At 45.5% G+C, this 24,140-nt stretch overlaps 1 protein-coding gene across 2 annotated transcripts in view; it reads right to left on the reverse strand.

Annotated features, from left to right (window-relative positions):
* Nucleotides 1-24,140, reverse strand: part of LOC137368229 (dedicator of cytokinesis protein 2-like) — a 1,222,644-nt gene that overhangs the window by 759,685 nt on the left and 438,819 nt on the right. For both annotated transcript variants that reach the window (XM_068028710.1, XM_068028709.1), the window contains exon 26: nt 6,297-6,424. In XM_068028710.1, the coding sequence (XP_067884811.1) occupies nt 6,297-6,424 (128 nt within the window). The remainder of the gene's footprint in view (nt 1-6,296; nt 6,425-24,140) is intronic.

Genomic DNA, 24,140 nt, shown 5'->3' on the forward strand with positions numbered 1-24,140 from the left:
CAGATGGTGTAAGCAAGCACATCTCACTTTCCTCCACTTTCTTTACCCCAATCCTCCCCTTGTGACTTTATGCTTTCAGAAACTCAAGACCGACACACAGCAAGTCAGTGGTGCGAAAGGCTGAAGGGCTAAATGAAGAGACTGAGGAGAAAGAAACAGCGTGACATGATCTGTCACACACAGATGCTGGCATTGGGCAAAATTTAGAGGGTAGCATAGAGGTGAGATCTGCATATGGAAAATCATCTGGCACAAGTGGACTGCAGCAGAGGATAGCACAGATGGCAGCTCTTTTGAGGGTAAGGTCACACACCAGTTCTGCTACAGGGACTCAGATGAGGACTTAGATGGGATGGTATATCGAAATAGGTTGATGGAAATGCACGCAGAAAAGCTTGGTGCAATGGCAGGCCTGTCGGACAGTCTGCTAACACTGGCAACGAGCATGGAGTAGCCCAACTCTAACTTGGCACAGGGCCTCGCTCCGAGCTTGGAGACCATCCTTTCTAGTGTGGAAGTGATGGCCAACTCCAACTTGTGGATCCAACCACAATGCAGCATCTGATGGCCAATGTCTTAACTTCCTTTGTAACACAAGCAGAAGTCATACAATGTCTGAGTGCTGTGCAAACTCAGGCTGAGGTCATGAAATCTCAAATTGTTGCCATGCAGGCTCAGACTGCTGCCATTATGGCTGTGGCTACCAGTACTCAAAGGGGATTTCAGGCTCTCAAAGCAGTCCTGCAGTCTGTCCTACTATAGATTACTCGAATGGCTGAGGTACTATCCTGAGGAAGTGGCAAGGTTGCCATCTAGCACTGACCTGCTGTCTTCTCTCAGGCAAACAGCATTCATCCTCCCAACAATGCCCTTCCGCCAGTGCCCTTTCTGTTGCCTGTCAGCCAGCCAGCCCTTACTGCTGCTGCCCATGCCAAGGTGGTGCAGTCCGAAGTGGGGCCTTAAGATCCAGAACTGCTTAAAGGCATCCTGCAAGGCCACCTGCAATCTCCCCAACAGAAAATCACCTGCAATGCTACAGCCACCGGGTAGCACTGCGCAGGAGCATTAGGCCAGGCAAAGGCACTGACAAGACAGGTACTAAGGGAAAGCACAAGGGTGCTTATTTGAGTATTATATAGAATATTGGTTGTTTTATTGGATAAAGTTAGTTCACACGGAAGTCAACGATGTCCTGTCTCCCGTCACATAGAGCCTCTGTCACCTCCCGGGTGCAGCAATGGAAGGCAAACAGATATTTGCCATGTCACTGGTTCCAGCCTGGATGAATCTGCCCCCAAGAAAGCTCACCTTCATGGCCACTGGCACTAACATCCTTGCCCTGGAATGTGGCTGCAGGTCTGGTTCCTAGAGGTCACAGTTCTGTGAGCACCATCTTGGTGAAGCACAGCCGCCTGAACACACTGCTCCTGGCTTAAGTGCAAGTAGGAGAAGTGCTCCCTGAATACTCCAGGTAAGTGAGGGCTTTTGCTGAGAGCCCTCCTCCCCCACCTCATCCCTCATTGCTGCCTCTACTCCATCTCTCTCTGATGCTACAGCACAAGTGGGTCTGCTACTGTAGCCCCCATGACTGGGAGCAAGTAGTGTGCTCACAGCCTGTGTAGTAGTACCCAATGCCTTTCCCACCTCCAGCACAACTCCCTTGGATAGATGAATTGAGATGAGTTGAATGTTCTTCCTCATCTGCAATTATATCAGGATCTTGTGTCAGACACCTCGGATTTATAAAAGTCAAATTTAATGGAGTCCTTTGAGAAAATAATGGGGCTGAAATTTTTGTGCTATTGTCAAGAGTCAGGATGAAAGCAGGAGCCGACCCTTCTCTGGCAGATGGCAGGACTCTGGGTGGCATTTTGCCATTGCTGTCCAGTTGAGGACAGTGGCCCGCCCCCCACCTAAAGCTGCTGGCCCAATCAGAGAGCCACTGCTGAGGCTGCAGCACATGGATGAGGGTGTTTCCATGCCAAGGTGCCCTCAAAGACTGGTGAGTTCTTTTGGGGAAGCTGGAGCCAGGCAGACAGGCCCCGGTGATCGGGGTTGGGTGAATGCACCAGCAGCAAGTGAGGCTTGAGGACGGCCATTGCTGCCGGGGCGGGGGTGAGGGGGCACTCTGTGGGCCATGGAGCACCCATCAAGTAAGGGCCCACCCGGGAACCCTCTGGGATGCCCCCAGAATTTTCTTGGCAGTCTTCTCACACAGTGGCAGGTCCTCCTGACATGGGTAAAATGCCCACGAGGGCAGGAAATGCTTTATAATTGGGCTGTTAAGTGACTCAATTGGCTGCCTGGTGGGCAGCCACGCCACTAAGGTTCCTGACACTGACAATATGCCATGGTGTCATGAAGACATCTGGCTCCCCTGCTGGAGCCTTCCTCCACCATATTGCCATCTCTCCCACCTCCCAGCCGGCCTCCAGATGGCAGGGGAAATTCAGCCCATGGAGTGTATTGGTGAAGGAAACAAAGTGGATGTTGTGAGTTCCATTCACCCTTCACCCCTTGTGCTCACAGTGGCTCCCAGTCCAACCCCCTGTCAGTTTTAAAATTCTCACCCTTGTTTTCAAATTCCTCCATGGCCCCGCCCCTCCCTATGTCCATAGCCTCCTCCAGCCCTACAACCCTCTGATATCTCTGCATACCTCCAATTCTGGTCTCTTGCACATCCCCTATTTTAATCATTCTGCCATTAGCAGTCATGCTTTCAACTAGTTTGGTGCTAAGCTCTGGAATTCCCTCACTAAATCTCTCCCCCTCTCTACCTCACTTTCTTCCTTTAAGATGCAACTTAAAACCTACTTCCTTGACCGAACTTTTGATTGGTTAACTCTCCAGTGAAGCACCTGGGTATGTTTTACTACATTAAAGGTGCTATATAAATGCAAGTTGTTGTTTTTGTTGTGTGTGAGTTTTTATAAAGCACGTGAAAAGGTGCAAAATAGGAGGCTCAGTGATAAAATTAAGGCAAATGTTATTAAAGGAACTGAGGTAGCATGGATAGGAAGTTGGTTAAGGGACAGAAAACAAACAGTAGTGGCTAATGGATATTTTCTCAGGCTGGAAGAATGCAAATAGTGGTGCCCCCTGCAGAATATATATCCATAAAAATTTGCAAACAACACCAAAAATAGGGGAAGTAACTAACTGTGGAGACAATTGTCAGTAATTGCAGGAGAACAGATTGGGTATCAAAAAGTTAGACAAAATTTAATGCAAAGAAATGTGACTTGACAACTTTTGAGAAGAAAAGTAAGGAGAGGATGTCAAGGTTGTGAGTAGGGTGAGAGAAATTGCAACTCTTTTGATTAGATCAGAGAAGCTCAAAGACCTTTGTTTCTCTCTCCACAAATATTCCCTGACCTGCTGAGTGTTTCCCATGATTTTGTCTATATTTTAGGTCATAGAGGAGATCTGATAGAAGAGTTTTGATAATATAATTTGGGAAAAAGAACCATTTCCCCTGGTCTATGGGTTAGTAACTAGAGGGTATCAATTAAAGATCAGCAGCATAAGAATGAAAGGAGAGATTAGGAGAATTTCCTTCTGCTGAGGGTTGATCAGACAGAGAGCAGCCAGCCAGACAGCTGGAAGGGAAAGCAATATATACAACAGCTTTTAACATGGAACTGGATAAATATCTGATAAAGAAAATTCATAGAAGAGAATGGAGAAAGGGTAGGGAAGTTAGATTAAATGGATACCTCTTTCAGAGGGCCAGCATATTGGCAATGCAACTAATAGCTTCTCTGTGCTATGAAATTTTAATTCTTTAACGACTGTTCCTTACCCTCTTCCCACTCTTAATCTTCCAATTTAACCTCAATTCGAGGGTTGCATCACCATTTCTGAAAATAATTGCTACTTTTCAAATCTATTTGACAGGCAGACCTGCATATCTGCATTCCCATCACTTTGTTTTTACAATGTATATTTTACACCAAACTAAATAAATGATGGGGTAGAAGAAAAAAATGGCAGAGGATGGAAATCTGAAATAAAGACAGAAAATGCTGGAAAGACTCAGCAGATCAGTCAGTATCTTCAAAGACAGGTCGATGTTTTGGGTGCTGAAACTCTTGTCCATACCATTGTCACCAATCGACTCAATAGCTGGAATTTTACCAGCTGCCTGAGACAGGAAGGCTGGCAAATGGCACGCGAAGGTGTCAGGGGTTATACCCGACATCTTCGAACTGCCATACCATTTTGCCAGTGGCAGGAAAGCTGGCAGATGTGCTGCCCACTTGGAGCCCCAATTGAGCTACTTAAGTGGCCAATTAAGGGCCTCTTCCCGCCTCCATGGGCATTTTGCCAGTGGCAAGGGGGCCCGCCGCACTGGGGGTGAGACCGTCTAATGCAACTTGGAGGCCTCCCAGTGGCACTGTGGTGGGGTGAGGGGGTGATGAGGGCCCTCTTTTTTAGGCACTCCATGGCCCTTGAAGGGGCCCCCAGTGGCTATGGCCACCTCTACAGCAACGGCGCCAACTGCCCTCAGCAACCACCCCCTCTCTAGATCACCGATCCCTGTCTTCGAGAGCGCACAGCCATCAATGTGTCCTCCTCCTGCAGGTGCAGTCCCAGCAATGGCCACCATTAGCAGTGGCGCTGAGGCTACTGAACTTCCCATTGTCTGATTGGACCAGCAGCTCTTGGGGGCAGGTTGCTGACCTTAATAGGGATGGCATCCCCAGTGGCGGCCAGTTAATTGGCCACCACCAGGAATATATAGGGGCGGCACAGTGGCGCAGTGGTTAGCACCGCAGCCTCACAGCTCCAGCGACCCGGGTTCAATTCTGGGTACTGCCTGTGTGGAGTTTGCAAGTTCTCCCTGTGTCTGCGTGGGTTTCCTCCGGGTGCTCCGGTTTCCTCCCACATGCCAAAGACTTGCAGGTTGATAGGTAAATTGGCCATTATAAATTGCCCCTAGTATAGGTAGGTGGTCGGGAAATATAGGGACAGGTGGGGATGTGGTAGGAATATGGAATTAGTGTAGGATTAGTATAAATGGGTGGTTGATGGTCGGCACAGACTCGGTGGGTCGAAGGGCCTGTTTCAGTGCTGTATCTCTAAAAAAAAAATACCTTCCCGCATCCTGCCACCGCCAGTGGGCTCACCTCTCGCTTTCGGCCCCAGTGGCAGGACTTCAGCTGTCATCAAATAATTCAGCCCAATGTTTCCTTGCCAGCCTCCCATCTTCCAACACTCAATAAACTCCAACATGCCCAAATCTCAGTTGTCCATACCCGGTCCTGTGCTAAGTTCCACTCACCTACCATCCCCTGTCTTCACCAATCTACCCTGACACCAAGAGCCCATCTATTTATACTTCCACCCTCATCTTCAAACCCTCCGTAGCCTTGATTTTCCCCATCTCTGTATCCTCCTGCAACCTTACAATTCCTCTCATTACCCTTCAGTATTCCTGGCCTTCCATGCATCCTCCCCTCCCCTTACCCCCCTTTTTGTGGTACAATTTTTCAGCCTACTCTAAGGAACTCCCACCCTAATCGCTCACCTCTCTTACTTCTCCCTCCATGTTTAAAGACCTTTTTAGACCCATCTTTTTGACTCAGCTCTTGGTCGCCCCTCCTAATGTCCCCAACATGGCTCAGTGCCTATTCCTCCTTTTCTTCCTCTTGGTGAAGTGTCTTGGGGCATTGTCCTACACAATCCAACTGCAAACTAACTACACCTCAGGGGAATAACCTCTTCTCTTACCAGATGCAGCTGGGCCTGTTATTTCTTTTGCGTTAATTAAGACTTTGTGATAAACCAAACCTTCTGGGTTACCTACAGCATCCCCGAATTCCGAAGCAATTGGTTATAGCAAACATTTTCATTACAAAAGTAATTGAAACAGGCAGATAGGGTGGACCTAGAGAAATTTTGTCCACTTGTGGGTGATCCCAGATCAAGGGGTATAAATATTAGATAATCATGAACAAATCAAGTATGTGATTTAGGAGAGATTTCTTTGCACAGAGAGTGGAACGAGCTGTCACTTGGTTTGGTTAAAGTCAATAGCATGGAGCATTTAATGAGAGGCTTGATTCTTCCATGAGGGAGAAGGAAATAAAGGTATGTGGGGATCAGGATGCAAAGAAATGGAAGGAGGCTCATGTAGAGCACAAGCTACTTGCGTTGAATGGCTTGTTTCCATCCTGTAGACACCATTCAGCGCTCTAGGCTTAGTCTGCACCCACATTGAATGCTCCTCAGTTTGGAAGTATCTTCCAATCCCGAGCTCTACAATGAGTTTCTGCTGCCTGTACCATACATACCACATTCCTTTGGTAGAGAACCTCCAGGATGTTGCTGAGCAGTTCAACACAAGCCTCCTCCTCTTCTCCTTTCTGAATCAGGTCTTTCAATGTAGTGGTCATTACCGACAACAGAACAGCTCGGCATTCTGTGAAACGATGACAACAGATGTAGGTTCAAATCCAATACTTTATACTCCTTAAAAAATTATCCTCTTATAACATCAAACAACACTCCTTTATCCTGCAATTTCGAGGTTCATCTCTCCATAGGATCGAGAGATGCTGTCAATGGTACTGCTCAATCCAAGTCAACAGAAACAAAGAACTTGCATTTAAATGGTGTCTTTCACCACCTTAGGATTTCCCAATTGCTTTACAACCAATAAACAAATTTCTCGAAGGACAGTCACTGTTACAATGTAAGAAACACAGTAGTCAATTTGTGCACCGCAACCTCCTCTAAACAGCAATGTGTTAATGACCAGATAATTTGTTTTTAGGTGTTGGTTGAGAGACAAATATTGGGCACAACACCCTGGTCTTCTTTGCAATATTGCCATAGAATCTTTTACATCCATCTCAGAGGGGAGACGGAGGGCCTTGGTTTGATGGCCTACCTGAAAGACAGCCCCTCTGACAGTGCAGCACTCCCTCAGTATTGAGCTGGGTGTGTCAGTCTGGATTTTGTGCAGAGGTGAGAGAATATTACCTGCCGAGCCATGGCTGATGTAATGTGTTGAGTTACAGGTTTCTTTCACCTCAATCTCACTTAGACCACTCGGATGACAGAAGGGGGGAGTCACCTATGGAATATGGCTCTGACCTCCATTTCCAAGATACTTCAACAATGAGGTGAGACTGCTCAGCCTCTACCACCCCCGATTGCTCTCCAGTGACCCTGACTGAAGAACAGTGCCAGGGTACGACCGTCCCCATGATCAAATAGTCCACTGACGCTCAATGTTTAGGATCACAAGTGAGCACTTGGACACATTGTCGGAGGGCAACTGGCACATAGGAAACAGTATGACAATAACACTCAGTTAGATGAGCGCAGTAAATCGGAGGAAGCCCACCAAAGTGGCCTTCAGTATAGAGTGAGTAAAGTGGGCATCACCGATAAGACTGGTATTTATTGCCCATCCCTAGTTGCCCAAAGTTTGATATGGCTGAGTGACTTGTGAGTCACTGCAGAGAGCAGTTAAGAGGCAATCACATTGGTGTGGGACTGAAGTCACCTATCAGCAGGTTTCCTTCTCTAAAGTAAACCAGCTGGGATTTTACGACAATCCAACAGCTTCACGGTCACTTTTATGACAGTACCTTTTTATGAGTTGGAATTCAGTTAAGTGGATAGATTGGAGAAGCTGGGACTGTTTTCCTTAAAGAAGAGAAGGTTGAGAGGAGATTTAATAGAGGTGATCAATATTATGAGGGGTTTGGACAGAGTAGATAGAGAGAAACTGTTCCCATTGGTGGAAAGGGCAAGAATCAGAGAATGTAGATTTAAGAGGATTGGCAAAATAATCAAAGACAACATGAGGGAAAAAAAATGTTGGGCAGCGAGTGGTTAGGATCTGGAATGCACTGCCTGAGCGTGTTGTGGAGCTAGGTTCAATCATGTTTTTAAAAAGGAAATTGGATAAGCACCTGAAGGGAAAACATTTGCAGGGCTACTGGGAAAAGGCAGTGGAGTGGGCCTAGCTGAGTTGCTCTTGGAGAAAGCCAACACGATTCAATGGCTGAATGGCCTCCTTCTGTGCGGTAATCATTCTATGGTTATTTCCAGATTTTATGAACTCAGTTCAGATTCTCAAACTGTTATGGTGGGATTTGAACTCATGTTCTCTGGGTTATTAGTCCGAGGCCTCTGAATCAATAGTCAATTTAAATAACCAGTAGGTGCCCTCTAACATCCTCAACCAACACCAGGCAAACCGATTACTGGTTATCCATTTCTACATTTTATGAGGTCTAGCTATATGCAAAATGGCTGCCATGTTTACCTGTTTAATGACTGCGTTGACATCTACTTCATTACCGTAGAGTCATACAATCATACAGTAGAGAAGGAGGCCATTTGATCTATTGTGCATGTGCTGGCTTTCTGAAAGAGCTATCCAATTATTTCCAGTTCCCTGCTCCTTTGCCCATAACCCTGTAATTTTTTTTTCCCTTTTTATTTCCCTTTCAAAAGTTGCCATTGAATATGCTTCCACAATCTTTTCAGGCAGTTCTCACCAGATCCCAGTAACACTGCATAAAAAGATGTTCCTCATCCCCTATGGCATTTTTGCTAATTATTTTAAATCTGGGATTTACTGAACCTCCTGCCAGTGAAAAGAGTTGCTCCTTATCTACTCTATGAAAACCTCTTAGCATTTTGCATACCTGTGCTAAATCCCCCGTTAATATTCTCTTGGCGAAGCATAGAAAGACATTTATTGAAAGATGATGATTGCTTGGCATTCTTCCATCTGCGAGAGAAATGATGGGAATGCAGCCTCAGAACTTTGGTGAGGTTAGATGAGATCATCTGCCACACTTTAGGGGTGAAGTGTCCTCTCCATTAGTTTTTTGGCTGCATAGCCTGGGCAGGATTTTTTTTTGGAGACACAGACTTGCGCAGCACCTGCATTGCCCTTTCCTCCTTACAGACTGAATTCAGGGGAAGGGTAGAAGCCCCATATCTGGGGTCCATTCAGTTGTGGGAGGTTAAGATGGCATTTGTTACAGTGCAGCACTCCTCCAGTACTACACTGGAGCGTCAGCCTGGACTTCTGTGCACAAACCCTGGAGTGGGATTTGAACCTGGAATCTTGACATTCAAATGCACGAGTGCTACTAACTAAGCCACCACTGACACTGAAATGTGATGAAGTGTTACATAAGTAATCATGACAGTCAATTCCCAGTTCAGATTTTCTTTGTTTTCCATCAGTTCATAAGTTTGACTTTCCCAACCCATCCGTGTCAAGTGATATGACTGAACTTTTTCTTTTCTTAGTCCCTGTTAGATGTTGTCTGGATTTTCAGGAAGAGCTGACCTGCACTGAGATAACAAGCCACTGTTTTATGTGCGTTCCTAATTAGAGCAGCAGCCACTCGACATGCTGTGCAAGTCATGACAGTGCACACTCACATGCTAATAACACCCTGAACAGATGTTGCCACCAACTCTGTGACTTAAAAAAAGGTGAAGAAATGCTGGTAATCTCGGGTATATGAAGGAGGTATGAGCAGCATTAACAATGGAGAATGCCGACTGCACATCAATCCAGAAAATAGACTTTAATCAGACCCGCTTTGGGGAGAGTTATGCGGACTATAATTTTCACTACTGTAAGAATCATAGAGGTGAATTTTAACTACCAAAAATGGGTGGATTGGGGTCAGGTAAGATATTAAAATTTCAAAAATCTCAAACCTGACCCCAACCCATCTCCAACCTACTCACTTCCGGGTTCAGATAGGACAATTTCAGGGCAGGGAATGGAAGGCAGAAAATTAGCGAGTGACTTGGAAAGACAGAAGAAGCAAAGGTTAAAAAGTGTGCAGCACAGGAATCTGGCTGTGTTAAAAGGTATTTATTTAAATGCAAGGAGTGTAGTAAATAAAGACGATGAGCTGAGGGCACAGATAGACACATGGCAACAAAATATTGTTGCGTTAACAGAAACTTGGCTTAAAGTAGGGCAAGAATGGCAGCTCAACATCCCTGGATATAACGTTTTCAGGCGGGATAGAGAGGGGGATAAAAAAGGAGGGGGTGTAGCATTATTGGTTAAGGAATCAATAACAGCTGTGAGGAGGGATGAAATGCTAAATTAATCATCAAATGAGGCCATATGGGTGGAGATCAGAAATAAAAAAAGGGCAGCCACACTACTAGGAGTGTACTATAGACCCCCAAATAGTGAGAGGGAGATAGAGGAACAAATATGTAGTCAGATTTCTGAGTGTAAAAACTATAGGGCAATAATAGTTGGGGATTTCAGCTACCCTAATATCAACTGGGATACAAACAGTGTCAAGGGCACAGAGGGCACAAAATTCTTGAACTGCATTCAAGAGAACTTTTATAGCCAGCACGTAACAAGCCCAACAAGAGGGGGCGCAATTCTAGATTTAGTCTTCGGTAATGAAGCTGGGCAAGTAGATGAAGTAACAGTGGGTAGTTTAAGCATAATCATGGAAAAGGACAAAGATAAGACAGGAGTTAAAGTTCTAAATTGGGGGAAGGCAAATTTGACGAAACTGAGAGGTGACCTGGCGAAAATGGACTGGATACAGCTACTGGAAGCAAAATCAGTGGCAAACTAGTGGGAAGCATTCAAAAGTGAGATTCTACGGGTACAGTGTAGGCCAAGATAAAGGGTGGTACGGCCAAATCTAGAGCCTCCTGGTTATCAAGAAGCTTACAGGGTAAGTTAAAGCAGAAAAAGAAAGCTTATGCCAATCACAAAAAACTTAATACTTTAGAAAGCCTACAGAAGTATAGAAAGTGTAGGGGTGAAGTAAAAAAAGAATTTAGAAAAGCAAAGAGAGGACAGGAAAAACTATTGGCTGGTAAAATCAAGGAAAACCCAAAGATGTTTTATCAGTACATTAAGAGCAAGAGGATAACTAAGGAAAGGGTAGGGCCTATCAGAGATGTACAGGGGAACTTACGTGTGGATGCAGAAGATGTGGGCAGGGTTCTTAATGAGTTCTTTTGCCTCTATCTTCACAAAGGAGAGGGATGATGCAGACATTGTAGTAAAAAAGGAGTGTGAAATATTAGATACGATTAACATAATGAGAGAGGAAGTACTAGAGGGACTGACATCCTTGAAAGTGAATAAATCGCCAGGGCCAGATGGATTGTATCCCAGGGTGTTAAAGGGAGCCAGGGAGGAAATAATGGATGCACTGAGGATCATCTTCAAATCCTCACTGGATACGGGTGAGGTGCCAGAGGATTGGAGGTCTGCGAACATTATACCATTATTTAAAAAGGGTGCGAGGGTTAGGCCAAATAATTATAGGCTGCTGAGTCTGACCTCAGTGGTGGGTAAATTATTGGAATCAATTCTGAGGGATAGGATAAATTGCCACTTAGAAAGGTACAGATTGGTCAGGGATAGTCAGCCTGGATTTGTTAGGGGAAGGTCATGTCTTACTAATTTAATTCTTTGAGGGTAGTGCAGTGGATGTGGTCTATGTGGATTTTAGTAAGGCATTTGACAAGGTCCCGCATGGCAGACTGGCCAGTAAAATGAAAGCCCATGGAATATATGGCAATGTGGCAGGTTAGATCCAAAATTGGCTCAATGACAGGAAACATGGAGTAGTAGTCTACAGATGTTTTTGCAAATGGAAAGCTGTTTCCAGTGGCGTTCCACAGGGCTCAGTGTTGGGTCCCTTGCTGTTTGTGGTATATATTCATGATTTGGACTTAAATGTGGGAGGCATGATTGGGAAATTTGCTGATGACACAAAAATTGGTTGTGTAGTTGATAATGAAGAGGACAGCTATAGACTCCAGAATGATATCAATGGTTTGGTTGAGTGGGCGGAAAAGCAGCAAATGGAATTCAATCCAGAGAAGTGTGAGGTAATGCATTTGGGGAGGGCAAATAAAGCGAGGGAATACACAATAAATGGGAGGATATTGAGAGGGGTAGAAGAAGTGAGAGACCTTGGAGTGCATGTCCACAGGTTCCTACAGGTGGCAGGACAGGTAGATAGAGTGGTGAAGAAGGCATATGGAATGCTTTCCTTTATTGGCCGAGGTATAGAATTCAAAAGCAGGGATGTAATGCTGGAACTACATAAAACGCTGGTTAGGCCACAGCTGGAGTATTGCATACAGTTCTGGTCACCACATTACAGAAAGGACATAATTGCTCTCGATAGAGGGCAGAGGAGATTTATAAGAATGGTGCCAGGGCTTGAAAATTGCAGCTATGAAGAAAGTTAGGCTAGGGTTGTTTTCTTTAGAACAGAGGAGGCTGAGGGGTGACTTAATTGAGGTGGACAAAATTATGATGGGCCTAGATAGAGTAGACAGGAAGGACCTGTTTCCCCTAGTGGAGAGGTCAATTACCAGGGGGCACAGATTTAAGGTGATTTGTTGAAGGATTAGAGGGGACATGAGGAGAAACTTTTTCAACCAGAGAGTGGTGGGTGTCTGGAATTCACTGCCAGGAATGGTAGTGGAGGCAGAAAGCCTCAATTCATTTAATAGATACCTGGACATGCACCTGAAGTGCTGTAACCTGCAAGGCTATAGACCAGGTGCTGGAAGGTGGAATTAGCTTGAGTGGCTAGCTTTTTCAGCCGGCATGGACACGACGGGCTGAAGGGCCTCCTTCTGTACTGTAATCTTTCTATGGTTCTATGGGTCTAATATAGAAGGAGGCCCTTCAGCCCAACGTTCCTGTGCCAGCTCTTTGAAAATGCTATCCAATTAATCCCACTCCCCCCTGCTCTTTCCCCATAACCATGGAATTTATTTTCCTTTTCAAGAATTTATCCAATTCCCCTTTCACCATTTTCAGGCAATGCATTCCAGATCATTACAAATCGCTGTGTAAAAAAAAAATTCCCTAATCTACCCTTTAGTTTAACACTGATCAATGAGCTCGCATTAACTTCCAGTGTAGGCTATTTTAGTACAATTATTGACTTGATTTGTTTAAGCTGAATATGGCTGTAATAAATTAATATATTAACCAATCACTAAGCATAGCACATATAAGTAAACATAATACACTCGCACCAAGTTCCCTTCACCCATCATCCCTGTGCTTGCTGGCCTACATTGTCTTCCGGTCCAGCAATGCCTCGATTTTAAATTTCTCATCCTTGTGTTCAGATCCCTCCATGGCCTCGATCCTCCCCATTTCTGTAACCCCTTACAATACTCTAAAATCTCTGCAATCCTCCAACTGTGACTTCTTGAGTATTCCCAATTTTTAATCGGTCCACCACTAATGATGGTGCCTTCAACTGCCTAGGCCCAAAGCTCTGAAATCCCCTCTCTAAATCTCTCTGCCTTTCTGCTTCTCTCTCTTCACCTTTAGGACATTCGTTAAACCTGACCTCTTTGACTAGGGCTTTATCTGCTCGGTGTAAATTTTTTGTCTGAAACTCTTCTGTCATATGTTTTCTCACTTTTGAAGTGCTATATGAATGCAAGTTGTTGTTATTATTAAAGGTCCAGAATAGAACACTTCCTTTAGGTTCCACAAGTAGCTCATAATTTCCTCAGAGCTGTTGTAGCTTTTCCAGGAAACCCTGTGTGGACTAGTTCTTCCAGCAAGTACCGAGGATGTGCTGCACTGTCAGAGGTGCTGCCTTTCAAATGAGACATTAAACCGAAGCCCCGCCTGCCTTCTGAGGTGGACATAAAAGATCCTACGGCTCCTATTTCAAACAGCAGGGGAGTTCTCCCCAGTGTCCTGCCAATACTTATCCCTCAACTCATACCATTAAAAACAGATTATCTGATCAATAACAGATTAGCTACTGTGGGACCTTGCTGCACGCAAATTGACTGCCGCATTACATCAGTGACCGCACGTCAAAAGCACTTCATTCACTGTAAAGCACTTTGGGGCTTCTTGAAGACATGAAAGGAGCAATATAAATGCAAGTTCTTGCTTTTGTTTCTTAACGAGAAATGCCAAGGGTGTTCTGCTAGCATCAATACAATGTTTAACATCTAAATTTTCTCTTCAACCCTCAAATAATCAGAAACATTTGAATTATGCCAAAATAATCCATGTAACCGGGGGCTATGGTCTAAACCTTCTTCTGGCGTATTAAATGTTACTGTTTACTGTGTTAGTCATAGACGGCCTTTTGAAGTCTCTTATTGTTAAAAGGTGTGATTACCACAAGATTATTATAGGTGTGAACTGTAAAGGAGCCAAAGTTGTAAATCAATGGTGGTGCTGATGTATTTTTGTGAATGATTTGAGTGTAAAAAGTATGTTTCAGAATGATAGTCCTGCGGATGAACAAGGACTATGGAACTGGGGAGGTGGAGGGAATGGAAATCGTCACAACAAAACCAGCTAAATATAGAGAAATGTGAGCTCTGGTTTTATTTCTTTCAGCTTTATTTTTTCTCTCTCTCCCTACACAGTGCTGGCAAGCACTGCCAGGTCGTGGGTTCATTCAAAGCTAACTCACACCACATTCTGTTCAACCATCACCCCTGCACTAAGGCCTACATTGGCTCCCAGACCGGCAACACCTCCATTTTAAAATTTGCACCCCCATTTTCAAAGTCCAACTTCCCCTCACTTCTCCCTACTTCTTTAACCTCCACCAGCCTTACAACCATCCAAGATCTCTGCACTCCTCGATTTCTGGCCTCTTCTACATCCCCTATTTTCATCGCTCCACCAATGGCAGTTGTGCCTTCAACTGTCTTAGCTCCAACCTCTGGAATTCCCTCCTTAAATCTCTCTGTCCCTCCATCTCTCTCTCCACCTTGAAGACACTCCTTAAAAATCTATCGCCTAAACCAAGCTTTTGGTAACCTGTCCTAAAATCCTCTTACATGAGCTGTTTGATTTTGTTTGATAGCATTCCTGTGTGTTCTTGGGACATTTTGTTACATTAAAGTGGCTATAAGTTGCTGCTGTTGTTGGATTAGGTGCAGAGAGAAGCTCCTCTAAACTGAACCATCAAGCAGTCCAAGATCAGGAAGAGCACAAAGCATGTGCAGAATAAAGTTCACTTTCCACACATACAGTGAGGATGGGGATGGTCCTGCAATCTCCTCCTCCTTTTTGTTGCTTAATTGTCCATCACCATTCATGACTGGCAGTGGCTGGGCTGCAAAGCATTGACCTGATCCATTGACTGTGGGATCACTGAGCTCTGTTTATAGCATACTACTTTTACTGTTTGGCATGCAAGGTAGTGTAATGGTTATGATACTGGATTAACAACTCAAAAGTTGTCAATTCAAATCCTACCATGGCAAGGTATGAATTCAATAAAATTTAATCACTTGTAAAAAAAAATGACAAAATGATTGTCCTAAAAACACAATAGGTTCACAAATCTTCTTCAGGGAAACAAAACATTTACTAGTGGTTCCAATCCCACACATTGTGGGTGACTCTCAACAAAGGCTAATAGAATGCAAGCCTTTAAATTGAGATGACTGGAATACAACATTCCCCACTTGCCTAGCTGGGTGCAGCTCCAACCATACTCAAGAGGCTCAACACCATCCAGAACAAAGCAGCCCACTTGATTAGCAACCCATCAATCACCTTAAAAGTTCACTCCCTCCACCACCTGTACACAGTGGCAGCAGTGTACAAGATGCACTGCACCATATACAAGATGCACTGCAGCAACTTGCCAAGGCTCCTTTGACAGCACCTTCCAAATTCGCAACATTGACCTATAGAACAAGGGCAGCAGATGCATGGGAATGCCACCACCTGCAAGTTCACCTCCAAGTCACACACCATCCTGACTTGGAAAGATATCGCTGTTCCTTCACTGTCGCTGGGTCAAAATCCTGGAACTCCCTCCCTAACAGCATTGTTGGTGTACCTACACCCCAAGAACTGCAGCCGTTCAAGAAGGTGGCTCACCACAACCTTCTCTAAGGAAATTGATCTTAAACCTGAGACTAAGATCAAGATTTACTGGGCAGCAGTGATCCCTGTGCTCCTATATGTTTCAGAGTCATGGACAACCTACAGCACCCACCTCAAAGCACTGGAGAAGTAACATCAGAGGTGCCTCCACAAGATCCTCCAAATTCAATGGCAAGAAAGCCAACCTGCACCGCATCAGGGCTCTAATCACCAAAAACCAGCTCCGATGGGCAGGACATATCATTCACACGCCTGACACCAGATCCCCAAAGCAGCTGTTCTACTCAGAGCTTGTTTGCAGCAGAAGACTCCCAGGAGGACAATGGAAATGCTTTAGAGATGTCTTCAAAGCATCCCTGAAGAGATCAAACATCCCCATTGGCTCCTGGGAGACCCTGGCTCGAAACGCTCCTAGATGGAGAATGCTCATGCGGAAAGGCATCATACACCTTGAGGGACTTCATCAGGAATGTGCAGAGGCAAAGTCGAGGCATCGGAGGGAGTGCACAAACCTCGCAACTACTCATCTACCTGACCCGTCAAGAACCACCTGCGCTCATGTGGCAGAGTCTGCAGATCACGCATTGGACTTATCAACCATCTCAGAACACATTGTACTGGAGTGGAAGCGAGTCATCCTCGATCCTGAGGGACTGCCTAAGAAGAAGAGCAGACCCAGCAGACATGGCGGCACAGTGGCATAACAGTCAGGAGGGAGTCGCCCTGGGAGACCTCCACATCGACTCTGGACCCATGAAGTCTGATGGCATCAGGTCAATCATGGGCAAGGAAACCTCTTACTGATTACCACCTACCGCCACCTCAGCTGATCAGTCAGTACTCCTCCATGTTGAACAGCACTTGGAGGAAGCACTGAGGATGGCAAGGGAGCAGAAAGTACTCTGGGACTTCAATATCCATCACCAAGAGTGGCTCGGTAGCACCACCAATGACCGAGCTGGCCGAGTCCTAAAGGACATAGCTGCTAGACTGGGTCTGCGGCAGGTGGTGAGGGAACAAAGAAGAGGGAAAAACGTACTTGACCTCGTCATCACCAATCTGCCTGTCACAGATGCATCTGTCCATGACAGGATTGGTAGGAGTGACCACTGCACAATCCTTGTGGAGACGAAGTCCCGTCTACACATTGAGGATACCTCCATCGTGTTGTGTGGCACTATCACCGTGCTAAATTGGACAGATTTTGAACAGATCTAGCAATGCAAAACTGGGCAACCATGAGGCACTGTGGGCCATCATTAGCAGCAGAATTGTACTCAACCACAATCTGTAACCTCATGGCCTGGCATATCCTCATTCTACCATTGCCATCAAGCCGGGGAATCAACCCTGGTTCAATGAAGAGTGCAGGAGGACATGCCAGCAGCAGCTCCAGGTGTACCTCAAAATGAGATGTCAACCTGGTAAAGCTACAACACAGTACTATCTGCGTGCCAAACTGTGTAAGCAACATGCGAAAGACAGAGCTAAGCGATCCCACAACTAACGGATCAGATCTAAGCTCTGCAGTCCTGCCACATCCAGTTGTGAATGGTGGTGGACACTTAAACCACTAACTAGAGGAGGTGGCTCCACAAATATCTCCATCCTCAATGAACGGGGAGCCCAGCACATCAGTGCAAAAGAGAGGCTGAAGCATTTGCAACCATCTTCAGCCAGAAGTTGGTGATCCATCTCGGCCTCCTCCTGAAGACCCCAGCATCATAGATGCCACAGCCAATTTGATTCACTCCACGTGATATCAAGAAACAGCTGAAGGCACTGGATACTACAAAGGCTATGGGCCCTGACAATATTCCAGCAATAGTAGTGAAGACCTGTGGTCCATAACTAGCCACCCACCTAGCCAAGCTGTTCCAGTACAGCTACAACACTGGCATCTACCTAGCAATGTGGAGAATTGCCCAGGTATGTCCTGTACACAAAAAGGACATGTCAGTGACGCTCAGTTTGGGTTCCAGCAAGGTCACTCAGGTCCTGACCTCATTACAGCCTAGGTTCAAACATGGACAAAAGAGCTGAACTCAAGAGGTGAGGTGAGAGTGACTGCCCTTGACATCAAAGCAGCTTTTGACCCAGTATGGCATCAAGGAGCCCTAGCAAAACTCGAGTCAATGGGAATCAGGGGAAAACCTCTCCACTGCCTGGAGTTGTACCTAGCATAAAGAGAGATGGTTGCGGTTGTTGGAGGTCAATCATCTGAGCTCCAGGACATCACTGCAGGAGTTTCTCAGGGTAGCGTCCTAGGCCCAACCACCTTCAGCTGCTTCATAAATGACCTTCCCTCCGTCATAAGGTCAGAAATGGGGATGATGTTCGCTGACAATTGCACTATTCGCGACTCCTCAGATACTGAAGCAGTCCGTGTAGAAATATAGCAAGACCTGGACAATATCCAGGCTTGGGCTGATAAGTGGCAAGTAACATTCATGCCACACAAGTCCCAGGCAATGATCATCTCTAACAAGAGAGAATCTAACCATCTCCCCTTGACATTCAATGGCATTACCATCACTGAATTCCCCATTATCAACATCCTGGGGGTTACCATTGACCAGAAATTGAACTGGAGTCGCCATATAAATGCTGTGGCTACAAGAGCAGGTCAGAGGCTAGGAATCTTGTGGCAAGTAACTCATTTCCTGACTCCCCAAAGCATGTCCACCATCTACAAGGCACAAGTCAGGAGTGTGATGGAACACTCTCCACTTGCCTGGATGGGTGCAACTCCAACAACACTCAAGAAGCTCGACACAATCCAGGAGAAAGCAGCCCGCTTGATTGGCATCCCATTCACAAACATTCACTCCCTCCACCACCGATCACAGTGGCAACAGTGTGTACCATCTATAAGATGCACAGCAACAATGCACCAAGGCTCCTTAGACAGCACCTTCCAAAGCCGCGGCCTCTACCACCTAGAAGGACAAGGGCAACAGATACATGGGAACACCAGCACCTGCAAGTTCCCCTCCAAGTCACACACCATCCTGACTTGGAACTATATCGCCGTTCCTTTACTGTCGCTGGGTCAAAACCCTGGAACTCCCTTCCCAATAGCACTGTGGGTGTACCTACCCCCCAAGGACTGCAGCGGTTCAAGAAGGCAGCTCACCACCACAGTCTCAAGGGCAATTTGGGATGGGAAATAAATGCTGGCTTAGCCAGCGACGCCCACATTCCTTGAATGAATAAAAAAAAATTAGGGATGGGCAATAAATGTTGGCATTGCCAGCGACGCTCACATCTCATGAAGGAATTTTAAAAAAACAAAGGGGTAGAACTTATGCTGCGCTGTGGCGCAATGGTTAGCACCGCAGCCTCACAGCTCCAGCGACCCGGGTTCAATTCTGGGTACTGCCTGTGTGGAGTTTGCAAGTTCTCCCTGTGTCTGCGTGGGTTTCCTCCAGGTGCTCCCGTTTCCTCCCACATGCCAAAGACTTGCGGGTTGATAGGTAAATTGGCCATTATAAATTTCCCCTAGTATAGGTAGGTGGTAGGGAAATATAGGGACAGGTGGGGATGTGGTAGGAATATGGAATTAGTGTAGGATTAGTATAAATGGGTGGTTGATGGTCGGCACAGACCCGGTGGGCCGAAGGGCCTGTTTCAGTGCTGTATCTCTAAACTAAACACTGCTGGAGTACTGTTTTCAGTTTTGTGCACCATATCTTAGGAAGGATAGAGAGAAACTATTTCTACTTTTTTAAAATTTGTTTCATGGAATGTGAGCATCACTTGCAAGGCCAACATTTATTACTCATCCCTAGTTGCCCTTGAGAAGGTGGCGGTGAGCTGCCTTCTTAAACCACTGCAGTCCAGTTGGTGAGTGTGAACCCACAGTGTTGTTAGGGAGGGTGATCTAGAATTTTGATTGAGCAACAGTGCTGGAACGCGATATATTTTCAACTTGGAGGGGAACTTGCAGATGGTGGGTTTGGAATGTGCTGTCAAAGGAGTCTTAGTGAGTTGCTGCAGTGCAACTTGTAGATGGTATACACTGCCACTTTGCATCAGTGGTGAAGGGAGTGAATGCTGAAGGTGGTGGACGGTGTGCCAATCAAGCGGGCTGCTTTGTCCTGGATGTTGTCAAGCTTCCTGTGTGTTGTTGGAGCCGCAGTCATCCAGGCAGTGGAGAGTATTACATCACACTCCTGACTTGTGCCTTGTAGATGGTGCACAGGCTTTGGGGAGTCAGGAGATGAATTAATTGCTGCAGAATTCCCAGCCTCTGACCTGCTATTGTAGCCACAGTATTTATATGGCTTGTCCAGTTCAGTTCCTGGTCAAGGCAACCCCCCAGGATGTTGATAGTGGGGGATTCAGCACTGATAATGTCATTGAACATCAAGTGCAGATGGTTAGATTCTCTCTTGTTGGAGATGGTCATTTCCTGGCATTTGGCACGAATGTAACTTGCCATTTATCAGCCCAAACCTGAATGTTGTCCAGGTCTTGCTGCATCTGGACACGGACTGCTTTAGTATCTGAGGAGTTGCAAATGATACTGAACAGCGTACTATCATCAGTGAACATTGCCACTTCTGAAATTATGATGGAGGAAGGTAATTGATGAAGCAGTTGAAGATAGCTGGGCCTAGGATACTATCCTGAGGAACTCCTGCAGTGATTTCCTGGGGCTGAGATGATTGGCCTCCAACAACCACAACCATCTTCCTTCGTGCTAAATATGACTCCAACCAATGGAGAGTTTTCCTTCTCATTCTCATTGACTTCAATTTTGCTAGGGCTCCTTGATGTCACACTAGATCAAATGCCGCCTTGATGTTAAGGGCAGTCACTCTCACCTCACCTCTAGAGTTCAGTTCTTTTGTCTATGTTTGGACCAAGGTTGTAATGAGGTCAGGAGCTGAGTGGCTCTGGCGGAACCCAAACTGAGCATAAGTGAGCAGGTTGTTGCTGTTTAAGTGCCACTTGATAGCACTGTCAATGGCCCCTTCAATCATTTTGCTGATGATTGAGAGTAGACTGGTGGGGTGGTAATTGTCTGAATTGGATTTGTGCTGCTTTTTGTGGACAAGACATACCCGGGCAATTTTCCACATTGTCGGGTAGAAAGTTGCTTTTTGGGGAGTATAGGACGGGGGAACATAGCGTAAAATTTAGAGGCAGATGTTTCAGGAATAAAGTTAGGAAACACTTCTACACACAAAGGCTGGTAATTGGCCTCCTCCTGTTTTTCCTTCCTATGTTTTCGTGTCCTAGCAAGCGATTCAGCTTCAAAGCTGAGTCCGGCTGTGGTGATAAAATCTCTTTCCCATTGTGTACCAGTACTCACTGTGCAGAATCATGTACATAGAAACAGGGAGTTGCTGAAAGGCAGGTACCTTAGGAATGATATCACGGTATGAACTCGTCTCTTAGGAAGAGGTAAAACTGGCAACATGAATAAAAGGGATTTTGCAGACAGCTGACAGTACTGCAAGAGAAAACTCCTCTTATCAACAAAAAAAGAACATCTTATCTCACACAATTTGCTGAGTTTCCATTACTGACACCAGCCTTTGAAAACGCAGCTGGTCCTGAAAATTCATCAAGCGCTTTACTCAGTAAGATTGCTCTTTATCTCTGAGGATTTCCTCTCGGTTTATAGCCTGTCAGCCATCTGCTGTAGTCTTTCTCCCTTGTATTGAGGACTTACCTCAACTGGACCAATTTAATGCTGCTAATTTCATTTTATAAAATTGTCCTGGATGTTTTTTTCCCAGATAAAGTAAGCATTTCAACCCATTTGAATATCCACTCCCTCTACCAACAGCGCACATGGCTGCAGTGTGTCCTACCTAGAGGATGCACTCCAGCAATTGTCAAGGCTTCTTCCACAGTAATCACTAAACTTACGACTTCTACCACCCAGAAGGCCAAGGGCACCAGGCACATAGGAATGTCAACACTTTAGGTTCCTCTCCAAGTCATTCATGGTCAACAGGTCAAATTACTGGAACATCCTATCTAACAGCACTGTGGGTGCACCTTCATGGACTGCAGTGAGTTGAGAAGAAGATGGTTCACATCCACCTTCTCAATTGCAACTAGGCCTGGGCAATATATGTCAGCCTTGCCAGCGACGCCCACATCCCAAGAATGAATAAAGAATGAATAAGGATATCCTCGGTTTTCTCCTGATCACCTGCCATAAATTGGGTGGAAAGAACAGAGAAACAGTGTAACCAGCTGCTTACTGCTGTGCCTGGCAACGTTCCGTTGGCGTTAAGGCTGGAAGTTTGGATGAATCCCATGGAAATTCCAGGGACACTTTTTTCTCTTCCACTGATTTCCTCTCCCCATATCTTAAGGTTTCCAGTCCCTTTCCCAGATACCGACAGTACTCAAATACCCACGTACCTTGCCTGAATGGCCAACCTTCTATTGTTCACGTGGGGAGTGAGTATGAGGAGACTTGAGAATTATTGGGAGTATCAGCACTGTATCCAAGCTTGACCTTTTCATGTCAGTGAGAGGAAGCAGGATCACAATTAGGAACAAGAATGCTGCATGATTTTTCACCCCTGTCCCAGCACCACAATACACCTCACCCCTCACCTACCGAACCCCTCCCCCAGTTATCGCGCCAGTTGCTGCAGCTGAACATTAGCAGCAGCCCACAGCCTTGATAATAATGAAATTCAATAAGGGGTATTAACTAGAGTGTCCCATACATCATGGCTTTGGAAAGGGTGCAGAGAAGATTGAAAAGAAGAGAAAGGTTTGCATTTATATAAGGCCTTTCACCATCTCAGGACATCCCAAAGCCCAAAAGCCCTTTACAGCCAATGCAGCATTTTTGAAGTGTAATCACTGTTGTAATGTAAGAAATGTAGCAGCCAATTTGTAAACATCAAGCTCCCACATACAGCAATGAGATAATGACCATAGGAACACAGGCCAGTTAGTTATGTTGAATTAGGGATAAAGATTGTCTGGGACACTGCTCTTCATCGAAATAGTGCGATAGGATCTTTTATGTCCACCTGAAAGGGCAGACAGGGTTTAATGTCTCAACCAAAAGACAGCATCCTACATCCCACAAAGAAAAAGGGTGAGACGGCCAAATCTAGAGCCCCATGGATGTGAAGCAGCTTACAGGGTAAGATAAGGCAGTAAAGGAAAGCTTATGTCTGACACCGAAAACTCAATACAACAGAAAGCCAAGAGGAGTATAGAAAGTGGAGGGGTGAAATCAAAAAGGAAATTAGGAAAGCAAAGCGAGGGAATGAAAGAATATTGGCAAGCAAAATCAAGGTGAATCCAAATGTGTTTTATTAATACATTAAGAGTAAGAGGATAACTAAGGAGAGAGTAGGGCCCATAAAAGACCAAAAAGATAACCTATGTGTAGGGGCGGAAGATGTTGGTATGGTTCTTGATGACTACTTTGCATCTGTCTTCACAAAAGAGGGGGACGATGCAGATATTGTTGTTAAGGAGGAGGAGTGTGAAGTATTGGATGTGATAAACATAGAAACATAGAAAATAGGAGCAGGAGCCTATTCGGCCCTTCGGGCCTGCTCCATCATTCAAAAAAGATCATGGCTGATCATCTAATTCAGTACCCTGTTCCCACTTTCTCCCCATATCCTTTGATCCCTTTGGCATTAAGAAATATATCTATCTCCTTCTTGAATATATTTAATGACTTGGCCTCCACTGCCTTCTGTGGTAGAGAATTCCACAGGCTCACCACCCTCTGAGTGAAGAAACTTCTCCTCATCTCGGTTCTAAGTGGCATACCCCGTATCCTGAGATTGTGAACCCTGGTTCTGGAATCCCCAGCCATCGGGAACATTCTCCCTGCATCTAGCCTGTCTAGTCCTGTTTGAATTTTATAGGTTTCTATGAGATCCCCTTTCATTCTTCTGAACTCTAGTGAATATAGGCCTGGTCGATCCAATCTCTCCTCATACATCAATCCTCCTATCCCAGGAATCAATCTTCTTTGCACTCCCTCCATGACAAGAACATCCTTCCTCAGACAAGGAGACCAAAACTGCACATAATACTCCAGATGTGGTCTCACCAAGGCTCTGTATAACTGCAGTAAGACATCCTTGCTCCTGTACTCAAATCCTCTTGCAATGAAGGCCAACAGACCACTCGCCTTCCTAACTGCTTGCTGCACCTGAATGCTTGCTTTCAGTGACTGGTGTACAAGGACACCCAAGCCTCATTGCACCTCCCCCTTTCCCAATCTATCACCATTCAGATA

Source organism: Heterodontus francisci, chromosome 1 (genome assembly GCF_036365525.1).
Source record: "Heterodontus francisci isolate sHetFra1 chromosome 1, sHetFra1.hap1, whole genome shotgun sequence".
In the NCBI taxonomy this organism is placed as follows: Eukaryota; Metazoa; Chordata; class Chondrichthyes; order Heterodontiformes; family Heterodontidae; genus Heterodontus; species Heterodontus francisci.